Source organism: Pocillopora verrucosa, chromosome 1 (genome assembly GCF_036669915.1).
Source record: "Pocillopora verrucosa isolate sample1 chromosome 1, ASM3666991v2, whole genome shotgun sequence".
NCBI lineage: Eukaryota > Metazoa > Cnidaria > Anthozoa > Scleractinia > Pocilloporidae > Pocillopora > Pocillopora verrucosa.
In genome coordinates, this window is record NC_089312.1 from 12,372,712 (window position 1) to 12,386,104 (window position 13,393).

The following is a 13,393-nucleotide window of genomic DNA, read 5'->3' on the forward strand; positions in this document are numbered from 1 at the left end:
GAGTATTTACTCTATTTTTTTTTAACTTCAATTCCTGTCGATAATAGTGGGGGATATATTCTGCTGTATTTCCTTTAAATCGTACGATAACCCCTTTCCTTCAAAAGTTAATGCAAGCTTTCCTGGGGCGCATCAGATAGCAACGTAAACAGTTTTTTGGTATCAAATGATGATAAAACTCATATTTTTTCTATTTAAAAATACTAATAAGATCACTGTAACATTTGCTTTGACAGTTCAGCCACAAACAGCCGACTGGCCTTTTTCTCACCTTGACTGAATAGAAGCGATCAAAGCTAGCAGGTTAGTCTATTAAAAATATGTAGATGCCCCATAACGGGGTGACTCTTCCTACTAAAAAATTGAGGAGTCTGATTAGAGGAAATTGGGGCCGCTGAGCAAAATTATTCTAGAAGCTGTAGGTCAGTCTTCGTAAGAGCGAGGTGTTGTGACTAACATCTGCTTTTAAAATCAGGTATAAATTCTCGGCCAACCAAATTAAGAAATTGTCATTTCTCATTGTTGAAAACATACTGGGTTAAGACTGCACACTATGTAAAATCAAGGAGTGACATCCTTTGTAGTTAAAGTTCGACAGAACTGAGAATGTAAGTCACGGTTCTGAAATTTAATTGACGCAACTTGTTTGTACCATTTGTCTCTCTAGCTGGGTAGATGTTCTTTGGACGATATACACCTTTTTTCCCCGAGCGGTTAACTTGAAACGTTTAAAATAAAGAAAATATCCTAGCTTAATCGAAAACACCGAATATATACTCCTGGATCTCGTTTATATAATAACCTTGATCAGTTTACTCACTGAACGCAGTTTTTGAGGCGACGTTCATCGGGTATCAACCGACAGATGATTCATTATGACAGAGTTGTCATGCGCAACGGGTGTTATAAAACATTTAAATGCGCATAGAAAAGTTTTAAAGTCCACCTTTCCAATAATTGTGCCATCCTCCATTAGACAATACGGGAGGCTATGAAAGGTAGAAAAAGCTCATATTTTATGATAAAGTTATATCTTTAACTTTCAGGAAACATCCAATGGGTACAATGGGGTAGTGTTATTTCCATTCACTCATTATGCGCTACTACATTTGGATCTTTGAGTAGCTCTTACCAATTGCATTATCTTTTCCTTGACCTCCTCTCTACACTCTCTAGTACTACCCTCTAGATGACATGCTTGAAAGAACAAAGGAGCATAATATAGTCCACCAGTCTGGAGCTAAATTTACGGCAACAATTAAGGAAAAAAATCTGCATTTATCTCATATGTTGTAAAATAATCCAAGAAGTATTCCAAAATATCGTCTCTGTTTGTTTCTTATACTGAGGTTTTCTAACTCATTTAATTCGCCAAGTATTCGAAATTTCCCATCTCCACTTGACGGCAGTTAAAACTAGTTAAAGCACATTTGCGGACTGTCTTACCTAAATAAAACGTATGAGTTCTCCTGTGATAAGAGAATATAAACTGCTCTTGCCTGTGATAAGTAAACCAAACAACCAAAGTCATGAAGGCAACTCGCCTCTTTATTTGCATAGCTAGATGAAGATCACTCAAAATTTAATGGTTTTCCATCGGTACCGATAATAGAATACAAGGAGGTTACTTAGTGAAATTGTTCGGATATTAAATGTTCACAAATCAAAATATTCATGCTCCTTTTAACCTAACGTAGTCAGCAAGCTAATAGGGATTTCATGACAAACAAAAAGTTAGGAGGGGTGGTTGCTCGTCACTCCTCTTTTACACCTTCTCAAATATTTAAGTAAAGTAATCACAAGCCGGCTCGTAATTAAAAAGTGGCTTTCCATTAATGTTCGCGCAAAGTAAATCGACACCAAATCCATAGAGGAAAGTTTGCGATATCGATGGCAGTGGGTGAAGATATGCCGAGAAAGTTCGGCACGCTAAGGAGACTTTCAAAAGAGAGCTATATAAACAAAAACCGCGGTTTATTTTGCCGCACGAGTTTAAAGAAACAATTTAATGCTAGTAGCCGTTGTCTATGCTAACGGAAAAGTTGTAGCAGAACTGTTTAGGAAAACGGGAATGAAGTCTGGGCACTGCTCCTCAGCTAGGAAAGGGCAGAAAATTACCGAAAAAATTATGAGACAAAGAAATCTCTAAGTGTTAGGAAAGCGCTTCCATCGACCTCTTCTGATGACAGCCAGACTTTGTCGGTGTTAAGCAATGAGTTTGCGGATGAAATTGCCGCGTCAGTCAATAACACTCTTTAACAAGGATACAACCAATACAGTAACAATTTCTCTGAAACAATTTCCTCCCTCGCCTGAGCGGAGATCGTAAAGATACTACTCTCGTCGTGAGCTAAAGCATCTTTTTCGTCCAGCAAATGTTTTGTAGATTTCTGTTTCTCTTTCTTAAACGCGCTCCTTTCAGTATCGAAACAGCTTTCTGTATACGTCACGAACAGCTTTAGGAAAAGAAAAATCTTCAGATTAGCAAACTGGTCTCTCGGTTTCTAACAAGACTCACTTTACAACCATTAATAATTTGTTTCCGACCACGCCACGCCGAGTCATTCTCTTCATTCGGTGAAAACAGAACTTAGAAATGTAAGGACGTCATCTACGTACTATAATGAGCATCAATTGGCTACATTATGTCAGCAATTAAAAATTCCTGAAAGAGTGATTTTCGAAGGCCTTGAAATAAAGCAAGCTGAATAAAGTCGCCTCTGCAATTTTGACGCCACGTCATCTGGATGGGTAACAACAGATCAGAGAAAGCACTACCTTTGGGTAAACTGACAGTAACTAAAGCAATGCAAAAAGCGCCCTAAAGAAGTAATAAGATACCTCGGTTAACTTGATTTGTCTCTTAATAATAATAAACTCAGCATGAGGGAAGTTTGAATAGAAAATAGCGAAAAATAAAAAAATGGACTAGGTTAGATGTGAAATATGATATACTGAGGGGAAACGGGACGAAATGACTCTTTGGCCGGCGTGAGTTCTAAGTTAGCTCGTGTAGGTTGATCACCTGATTAGTTTTGATCATTTTAAACTCCTTTGTGCCGGTTTACACAGATTGGACTAACTTGAGGTGAGGTTCGAAAATAACTTTTACCCTCAGTTGTTTATGCCGCTCTTTTGAAGCAGTAAAAAGTTTTGTAAAGAGCCTTAATTTACATTCAAGCTCTATCTTTATTCAGTCGATTTCATCCGCTGTATCAATCAAGACTTTTAGGATGTGGATGTAACACTTCAACCTAACTCGTGCCTGCAAATGCATTTACTTTTAAAAATACCAGTACGAAATTAATCTTCTGCTAAAGAGTAAATGTGAATTATGCAGTTTGAATAGCTATGCTCAATCAATTAACATTCGTCTGTATTTCAATGTCGAGGTGAAATGTTGTGAATGTTATTTAGAACGAATTGCACCCAGCAGTAACTCTGTACAAAAGGGATCTTAGACTTCTGGCTCCACTTAACTGTGTGCACAGCATGAACTGACCAAAAGAGTATCACTCATAGAGCCATCTAACGACCTCTGTCTTAAAGTGTGTTGAATTTCCTACGTTCCTACCCCTCATTATTCAACAAGGAACGATAATTTGATAATGACTAATCATCATATCCTGTCACTTCTGACACTTCCTTTAAGGATCAATCGTCCTATTTGTTATCTTTTTTATTGGTGCTTTTCAAGCTGATAGAAACGGTTTAGGGCCCTTGGTGGTCTTTTATTGAGCGAGTATAGTTTGAGTTATTTTAAATGTTTTATCGTACTTAAAAAACATGGCGGTTCATCTCTAACCAGTCACAAGGTGGAAGAAATCGATGCTATCGGAGACCCACGTCAATGAGGGATTTCCTTTCGCAGGCATTCATTTTAAGTAATCAAAAGACATTATGATACCTACACACTGGCTTTACCGTTGAGCCAAGACTCAATGATTGAAGTCAGCAAATACAATGAGTTTAATTCTATGGTTAAAAAGACAGATTTTTATTTTCGTAAGCAAAATTAGCCTTGTTTGCTCAGCGTGGGTATTTCGGCCTCTTGTTTATTGAAAAAAAGGGGCTGGAGTTACTATGTCTTGAGTCTCTAACGTCTCTCACTCCGAGAAACACTTTGATTAAAGTTTACTAAAGAACCCCAAAACAAACGAATGTTAACATTCATAAACTGCCACTGTCAGTATAATATCAGCTCACCAAGAAAAGACCTACTTATCCCACTATTTCTCCACGCTAAAACTAGCTTTCAGAGCTACTTCAGTGCCGTAAAAGCTTGCGGTAAGCCGTCGTGTGAAACCCTATTTATTATTATTATTATTTTTTTTTATAGAAAAACAGCTTCAATCTCCCTTCTCGGTTGTCAAGCCGCTCTTACTCCTCACAGATTTGACGCACCACTTAAACTGCATTGCAAAAACTTCTTGTTATTGCATTCGGAACGTTTTGCAAATGTGAATTATTCCTTTATTGTGAAAGAAAATTGTGGCAAAACAACAATTTGGTTTGATGTTATCCTCAGCATGAGTTCTTGTCATAAATTTGCAAGACAGAACAATCACTGGTATTTGCATTTTTATGTCAACAAATATTTTAATATTCTGAGCAAGTCAGTCTTGCGTTTGCCTTTTGTTTTCTCCACCACAAGGCTCTCGTCGAACGTCATGATTATTGCTGCCTTTTTTTCAGAATAAGGCTAGGTAAAATGGAATATTTTAACTCGAAAGAGGGCATTAATTATAGATCTGCTAGAGATTTACATCTCCCAAACGAATTTCGAGTTTTACTTTTCAGTAGCAGTTGACAAAACTGAAATAATTGATTTCAAATTTTAGAAACTACTTTTTCAGTAAAAATCAGTATTTTAGTAAAAGGAAAAGTATGAAATGAAACAGAATCCTTGAACAACAAACAGATCATAAGCATTTCAATACCAGAAAGGAAAAAAAAATGAATCTGCGTTTATTAAAAGCAAGAACTCAAAGAGAACTGATAGAGCTAAATCTGTGTCGAGCCCTCTTTGTTGCGAAGCAGGAAGGAAATTATCTACTAAATCGGATTTTCTCTTTCGCCTTCTTGTTACCATAGTTGCGTATCTTACACCTGTCTCACGAAGTCTATTTCTTGCTATTCGTTCATTACTTGTCTTGAGCGGTAATCTTAAGAAACAATTTGACAGTTCACCAGAAATGACTTGTTCCTGTCATATTTTTTTCCGTCAACTTGTCGTGCTTCCTGCGTTTACAACAATCTCTCTTGTTTCCAAACCGCAATACTTTAGTGCTAGAGTGAAATGTCGTTCGTCCTCCATGAAGATGAAGATCACAAAAAGGTTGTGATGTATTCCCTTTAACTGTAAACAGAGCGACACACAACAGGTAGTCTTTTGGCAGTGCAGATTGTAATGACCTGACCAATGAAAAGTGAGCTCGTCGTTACCCTTAAGGAGGTTATAATGTTACAGCTAGCTTAAGTTTGAAGATATTTAAAATGTAAAAAATGATGCTGGTGTTCTGATTGGTCTCTCATATTTAGATTGTCAATATAGTATGCAGGTTTTATGGAAGTTTTCGTTTCTTAATGTCAACAAAGTGTGTTAGTGTTTTCATCAATTATACTACGCTTTTACTTTGCAGCTGGCTTTTGACGCCAAGTAATCAACGATCAACGAACATAAAAGACATCGCAGCTTTCGTTTCTGTTAGGTAGGTCCAGCTCTGTACCTTCCTCTCTTTGTGCAATTTTTATCGGAAAACAAAGGCTGTGTGCGCATGAAAATTGAAAATCCTCAATTAGCAGGAGTTATGTTTTAGTAGTATTTCGTATGCCAGCCCAATTTAAGTTTTCAACTTTGTCAATTATCGATTTTAATGAATTTCGCTTTTATTTTCATGCTGCAGTTGGAATTAAAACGAGGAAAACATAGAGAGCATGTTCTGTGAACCCATCAGCCAAAAAGCTGAGATTTCCAAAGAATATGAATATATATTGTAGAAAGCAAAATATCCCTTCCAGATAACTGCTCAACCTTACCATTGTCGTGCAATGAATACATTTCGGTAAACCAAAATTCACAAAATAAATGAAAAGCAAATATATGACAACTGTAATACAACATGGCTTATAATCTAAAGCAAATAATTTTAACCTTTATCATTTATCTTCCTCGGCACGACAGTATGTACGAATCATCGTTCTGAACCAACGGGAAATCGCGATGATAAGGAAAAACTTTCACCCAAGACACTAATTTGTAATGAAATGACAAGTTAACAAAATTGCCATCGCGTTTTCCTTAAAAAAGTATTCTACGTTTCTCAAAAAAACGTTGACACTTGCTAACTGCCACCGAAATGGACGGTTCAGTCAAAAAACCTAGTAACGCTTGTCTTTTTTAATTGAAAAGTATTATCTGTATTTATGTGTAAACTTAATGAAGCCCAGTTTTCAATAATTTGACAACGGTTAATGCTTTATTGATGTTACTTCCAACGAGCGCCTATGAATGCCATTTCGTAAATCTGCACGTCAAAATAAGATGTTGCTTACTTTTTATTCCAAACAAGAAAAGATTAATTCAGTCGGATAAGCTCAATAATCATTTCACTTCAACCGTCAACTTGCAGCCGGAACTCGACTGGAACTAAAGTTACCTCAGCTCATGACCACTGGTCTGGACACACCGTTTAGACATTTTTTCGGTTCCAGTTTCTCTTAAGCTGCACAAACGATCGAATGGTGTTTACAAGGAGTAGTGCCAATGAGAACATGAGGGACTTGGATCTACCCGTACATTGTATAAAATTATGTCGCCATGTCAAATGAACAGATTGATGTAGGCATCTTCTATATGCTGAAGACGTCAGGCTTTCAGACAACAGTAGAACCTCTCCTTTGGGACATTTTTTTCTTTTTTCCCGAAGCTCGGTTTTAACCTGCATTCAGCCTTAGCTACTCAAAACGTAGGCTGACGCCAGGATGATGACAGCTATCACAACGTGTCCTTTTAAACTCGTGAATTGCGCGCATACGCAAAAGCGGGTTGTAGATATGATATGGAGAATGGCACTCGCTCGCTCGCTCGCTCGCTCGATTGGTCGATTCCTGTAAACTTTTTTTCGATTTTTTTTCTAGCTTTTGAGTGAATTTGATAGTTTTTGGCGAGTAATAAACAAACGGAATGGCGATCTTTGTTGCTAAGAATAGTGGGGTGAAAAAGAAGCCAATGATAATCTTAAAAGAGTTTTTTTTTTTTCGTTTCAGTTTCAAAAAGCGGCGCCAGCGACTGGCAGGCGTGCGAGGATTCATTCTGAAATAAGAGAACAACCTTCGTTTTTCATAAAACTGTAATTTACAATCCTTGAACTTGAAAACAATCCAAAGATTCATTAAAAATATCACTTACTCCGAAGCGCTCGGAGTTTACAGGTGTTGAAAAGCTTTTTCTGTAATGGCGTGAGATTGGGGACAAAAATCGATTATTGCATTTCGTATCGTGTGTTTTTTCTGTGTGACGCAACAGAAGGTGCCGGCGAGTGACGAAATTACAGGTTAACACGAAATTCAGATAACACCTAAACAAATAATTTTGGCTACCGATTTTCAGTGAATTTTTAAAGAACAATTTTCTTTTAAGTTTTAAGACAATTTGAAGATTCAAAATAAATATTACTTACTAAAATGCGAAAGTCACACACCACAAAATTGATAAATGGGCCTGAAATGAAATTCTATCTTGTTGTTGATTATACGTTGCCTAGCACGTGACCAAAATCTACTCAGGCGAAAATCCAAAATGACAGTGGAAGTCTGGGCTTAGTTATATCACTCAAAACTCGTTCCCGTTTATCTCATTTGGTAAAGAGGGAATTACTGTTTTCATTAAGACAGTATTACCTTGATTTTCCAATATTTACAATGATAGACGATAACTTTCACTTTTCACCCACATTTACTTCCAACCTTTTCTTTTGAACCAGACACAAAAACGATATATGTTTAAAACATATGACATCATCCACCCATTTCAAATGTAATAGCATGATCATTTTAATTGTAATGCCGTCTTATCCCAACGTTACTTTGTTTCTTTGCTACATTAGCGAACACTGAACTACTGCTCGTACTCTAAATATGACAATCAACCACAAAATTCCCTAAACCAGATAACATTAAACATAATACAAAAAATCATGCAAGTCATCTGTCTATTCACGAGTTTACTCCCAGAGCACTTTGATTAATACCGTACATCATTTGATAGCAGATGTAACTTGGTTTCCAAAGGTTCCATGTTCTCGTGATTTCTTCCGGAATCAAAGCGTCAGTCCATAAGTAGTTTCAGTTCACGAGTGACAAAGGCGTTAAGGTAACAGATACATTAATTCAGCAGATCCACTTCTAATCATACTGAAAAACGAGGCAAAATTTGTATTTCTGCACCTAAATGATTTCGGAGTCCTTCGCAAAATAAAAGTGGAGTCGCCTCCGCCGGGAAAAGCCCCAAACCTTATTTCAAGAGAAGCCGATATACATAGTATACCAACATCGAACGGAAAGTTGCCTACATTAAGCGTTTTTTTTTTTTTCAAATTAAATCTTATTTATAAGTTATTCCGACAGCCGTAACTAATTTCCAATGCTAATTCATCCTACTCATCTCGCTGAGTTTTGGAAACTGAATACGGTTCTTTCCTATGGGAAAACATTTTTCTGTCATCTTTTCCGTAAATATTCGAAGTTTATCCCGTTGTTTTAGGAGTCCTTCATTTCACTACCATCTCAACTGGCTTGTCGGAAGAACTCTTCGTCATTAATATAGCAAAGAAACTCTAAAAAACCGATGAAAGTGATGAGGGAAACTAAGAGAGACTTCAAATTGCAAGGTAAAACCTGAGAGCTAGCGTGACATTCAGTAATCTAACAATGATCCAACAAACACAGCAATACAGAATCCAGCTGTGAAGAGAGTCATGTAAATAAATAAGCTTTGACGTTTCGATAAAATAGAACTTTTCACGTTTGTCAGATAAAAGAGAATATTGACATTAGGGCTCAATAACCTTATTTTCGTTGAATTTTTCAGAACGGTAATTTTAAGGGCCAAGATCCATTACAAATAACTCACCGAAAAAAAGATTTAACAAAAGGAATCCGCGCAACAACCAAGGTTTAAACCTTTGTGTATTCGTTGCACATTAGGTTTCTTTGTCCGTACGTAAATTACCCGTGAATCGATTGGCAAATCATGCAAATTTGGAGCGAATGCTTCTAGTTCGCTGTTTAATTAGTTTCACCTCGATGCACTATTTTTTGGACGGCCGAGGGTACTTAAGTAAGAGTAGATTTCAGAGCTGGTCAATTTCAGCTTTTTAGAGCTTGTCACAACACCCCTCAAAATCCAGGGATTTGATTCTGATCTCTTGTCGCTCAAGAGAAATGGTGTGCCTTACTCCGTAATCACAAAATGAAACCTTCAATTTATTTATTACCTTCAATTTGTATTATTGATAATACACCCTGTTTCTTGTTTTGTTCTCTCAGAGATGGATACAACAGAGAATCTTACAAACGCAACCCCAGATGCACTCCAAACCGAAGAGTTTACATCCGTAACCGAAATTACCCCGGGAGTAACGAATATCGTTGCAGCGTTGTTTGTTGCTCTACAGATGCCAGTTGCCCTTGGAGGAAACTTCATCGTCATTGCAAGCTTTTACACGTTTAGGGACCTGCGCACAAAGTGCAACTTTTTCATTATCTCTTTAGCAGTCAGCGATATTTTGGTTGCGTTGATCGCCATGCCTTTTTGGTTAACTCTCCAAATAACCCAGAATGTATGGATTTACGGTGACACGCTAAAACAATTTTGGGACTGCATGGACATTCTGTGCGGAACAGCGTCTATAATGAACTTGACTGCGGTCAGTTTTGACCGACAGTTGGCGATCACTTCTCCGTTTGCTTATCCTAAAATCTTGACGACACGGCGTGTTATCTGTCTTATATTCTTTGTTTGGTGTTATGCTGCAACCATTTCATGTTTGGTTCTTATTTCAAGTGATGAGCACGAATGGCCGTATCCCAATTATTTATGGTTCGTATCCGTCTTGAGTTTCTTTCTCCCTTTAGTCATTATGCTAGTTATGTATGCTCGGATTTACTTGGTAGCACGTTACCAAGCAAGGCAAATAGGAAGAAACTACGCCACAGATATCAAAGCCGCAAAAACGATTGCGGTTGTGATAGGTGGATTTGTTATCTGCTGGCTCCCGTTCTTTATAGTAGTTTTATCTTATGCAAATCGCACGAATATTCCTCTCAGTTTCCTAAACGTAGTCAAGTGGTTGGAATATTTAAATAGTTGTCTGAATCCAGTAATTTACACCTGTTTAAACCGCACTTATCGTAGCGCTTTTAAAAAATTGCTTCGTCGCTGTCGTTCGAAAATCAAGAGGGATCAAAGAGAACAGTCAAAGAGTAACACCATGTCAACCATTTCGCCCATCGTTTCGATAGGCGAAACACTAGCACCGTTAACTCTTGTGGAACGAGAATGTTTTTCCAATCCAAACGAACCCAAAAGCCCAACTGCTAGGACAAATGACGATGTCAGTGAAAACATTCCTCTGAAAGTAACTGGTCCTAGCTAAGTATGGCACTCCGGCTGACGGTGCAAGCCTGAATCGGCCCTTTCATCCAAACTAAACACGAAAGAGTGACATATAAACGAACTAATGGCAAATATGAAAATATGACATACTAGAGAATACAGCTTTGGCTCTCAAGGACTGTCATCCTCTCCAATTGAATTTAGAGGCCTTAAAAGTTTATTTCAATATTTGAGCAATCTTCTACTTTGATTCTGTTCAGTACTTCCTAATTATAAATGTACTCGTTGCTTTTAACGAGCGCGATTAAAAACCGAAGATGAAAGTATACACGTTATCCTAGTAATTGAGCAGTGTGTTAGGACGCTGAACGCTTCTTGTCTGCGTTGTTCTAAAGAACGCGTCATTTCGGGGAGATGGTTCATTTTCTTGTGGAAAAAAGTCAACATACAAGTGTAATTGAAGTGAATGTTTGTCTTGTACACGGTTGTACTCGTTGTGAAACAAATAATTGCATCAATAGAGACCATGACGGTAATTACTTTAGAGACTGCTAGGAATTGAGTGCTGAGATGTAGCTGAAAATTCTTTAAAAAGGTTTCTGCAATCGGTAAAGGAGATAACGAGGATATGTTTACTTTCATGTTTCTTCATCTTCGTTTTATTTCCAGTGTAATTAAATGAAGTCAGTAAAAAATAAATAAATAAATAAACAAATTTGACCCGCCTCGATTAGCATTTGCTATCCGCGGGTCAAAGGAATATCTTATGATAAGTAAGAAAATGAAAAATAAAAGTGTGAAAAGTGTGTGTGAAGTGTGACATTGTGCGTTCGGTGAAAACAACCGCGTACGATCAAAATAATAAGATAAAATGAAATTTTCACATCTTTAAGGCGCAAAAAAGTTCAAAGTCCGACCAAACAGTTTAAGGAATTGTTCAGTCTGTGTCCGAATCACTTTCGATGAAATGAAATCGTCGTTTGCGAGGTTTATTAGGCGAGGCCTTGTTGTTGAGGTTGAATGTGACAGTGCAGTTAGTGAAGGCATTCATCAGATTCTGCGCTTGAGAGTTCATCATGTGTGGAATTACTGCATTTGAAGCACAAGGACCAGATGAACTACCCGCCACCAGCACGGGTTTTGGTGTACTATTTCCCTTTGAGATGGCCCACGAAAGCTGTCGCTGTTCGTCTTCGTCGGCTTCATCGTAGTCATCTAAAGACTGAATATTTCTGTGACCGGTGACTTTTGCAATGGATGACCTCTCGAGATTTGCTTTCTTCATCTTGCTAACAAGCGTTTTGAGGGCACTGTGATTGGTAAACCGCTTCTCGGATGACTGAAGGGTGGTTTGGGAGATGATATTTTTCATCATGGAGTTGATTTTATTTTCTCCCATGGGCTGGACTTTGTACCAAGTTTCATCGCCAGGTCCGCTGTTGTGTTTTATCGAGAGATAAAATGGACCACTCGCCCTGAGATTGCGAGACCTACGGTCCTGCCTTCCACGGAGACCAAATTGTTGAGTAAGTAGCCACCACATTGTATGAATTAAGGACTCTGGGGTTTAACCACCGAGTTTCTCGCTCTTTCAGAGAATTTCTGCTTCCTCTTCGGATAGTTGTAGCGCTTTGTTTGGGCGCTTCCCGCGGCCAGCTAAGCGAAGCTGTTTCGCTTTCCCGTCCAGTACTTGTTTGGAGGAACTGAATTCTCTGTCGCGAATAATGGACAGTTTATAGCCTTTGTTCTTCAAGTGTCTATCAAGCGATGTAATCATTACTTTCAGACTTTCCGGTTTATAATCTTCCCCATGTTTGTTTTTGATTCGGCGTAGAATCGCTCGAGCAAACTGTTAAGCTGGGTCGGCTCGTAGTTTTCGATTTACGCGGCAATTTCCTTCTCCAAACACCACTTCTTCCAAACTGGCAACTAAAAAGCAGTGCTTTTTACCGTGTTTTCGTTATTAGAGCTGTTTTTCAGCTGCTGTATTATTGTTGTGGTAGCGGAAGAAAACCTACTTAAAACACCCGCCATTGTTTCGCTCGCAAATTTTCAGCGTGTCCAAATGTTGCGACATCCAAGGCTTGCATTTGATTGGCTATCTGTGAGTTTCTCTGATTATTGACCAATTAGAATGTATAGTTTGTTTCTTTCTTTGCACTGAATTGACCCTCTTCTGCACTAAATTAACTCTCTTCTGTACTGAATTACCTAAAAACTGCATTTATCTTGACCAATCAGACCTGGGTAATTTTTTCATGCATATTATTATCAAAAAATGGATTCAGTGCTCTTAGCACTAATGGGAAAAAGTCTCTGGGCCTCATTTTCATACAAAAACGTCGCAAAAAAAGAGTGAAATGTTTATTTCTCTATCTCAAGTTAAATACAACATTACGACAACAATTGCTTTTAACAAATTACCGGTGTGAGGATAGTTTCGTGTAGATCAGCCGACTTCAACATGTTTTAAATGACATATAAGTATAACAGTGTATCTTCAGAGGACTTCGAATCGCTCAAAATCCCATGAAAGAAGGTGCAGCACTCGGAATCTGGATGATATGCACACGATTTGAGGTATATGTTTGTAGTTAAGTCGAGTTGTCCTCCATGAAGGTTGATCAATTTTTTTGAAAAGATGACAACCAGAGGCGAGATTTCACTTCGGGATATTACTCATAAGGTAACTTTCTTTCAAAGCCTCGCACGTTTCATTTGTTTGAAACGTTTGTTGTTGAGAACATTAGATGTATACATCACCAAATTATGCAA

The 13,393-nt window shown here is 37.9% G+C and overlaps 1 protein-coding gene across 3 annotated transcripts; it reads left to right on the plus strand.

Annotated features, from left to right (window-relative positions):
* The first annotated feature begins 242 nt into the window (after window positions 1-242).
* Window positions 243-11,509, plus strand: LOC131770284 (alpha-1D adrenergic receptor). 3 transcript variants are annotated; one of them, XM_066161038.1, is made up of 3 exons: window positions 243-303; window positions 5,643-5,711; window positions 9,550-11,509. In XM_066161038.1, the coding sequence occupies exon 3, from the start codon at window positions 9,552-9,554 to the stop codon at window positions 10,656-10,658; it is 1,107 nt and encodes a 368-aa protein (XP_066017135.1). In that variant the 5' UTR covers window positions 243-303; window positions 5,643-5,711; window positions 9,550-9,551; the 3' UTR covers window positions 10,659-11,509. The 3 variants fall into 3 exon arrangements, with proteins under 3 accessions (XP_066017135.1, XP_058941980.1, XP_058941981.1); XM_059085997.2 differs by lacking the exon at window positions 243-303 and adding an exon at window positions 5,162-5,384; XM_059085998.2 differs by lacking the exons at window positions 243-303; window positions 5,643-5,711 and adding an exon at window positions 8,379-9,447.
* The last annotated feature ends 1,884 nt before the right edge of the window (window positions 11,510-13,393 follow it).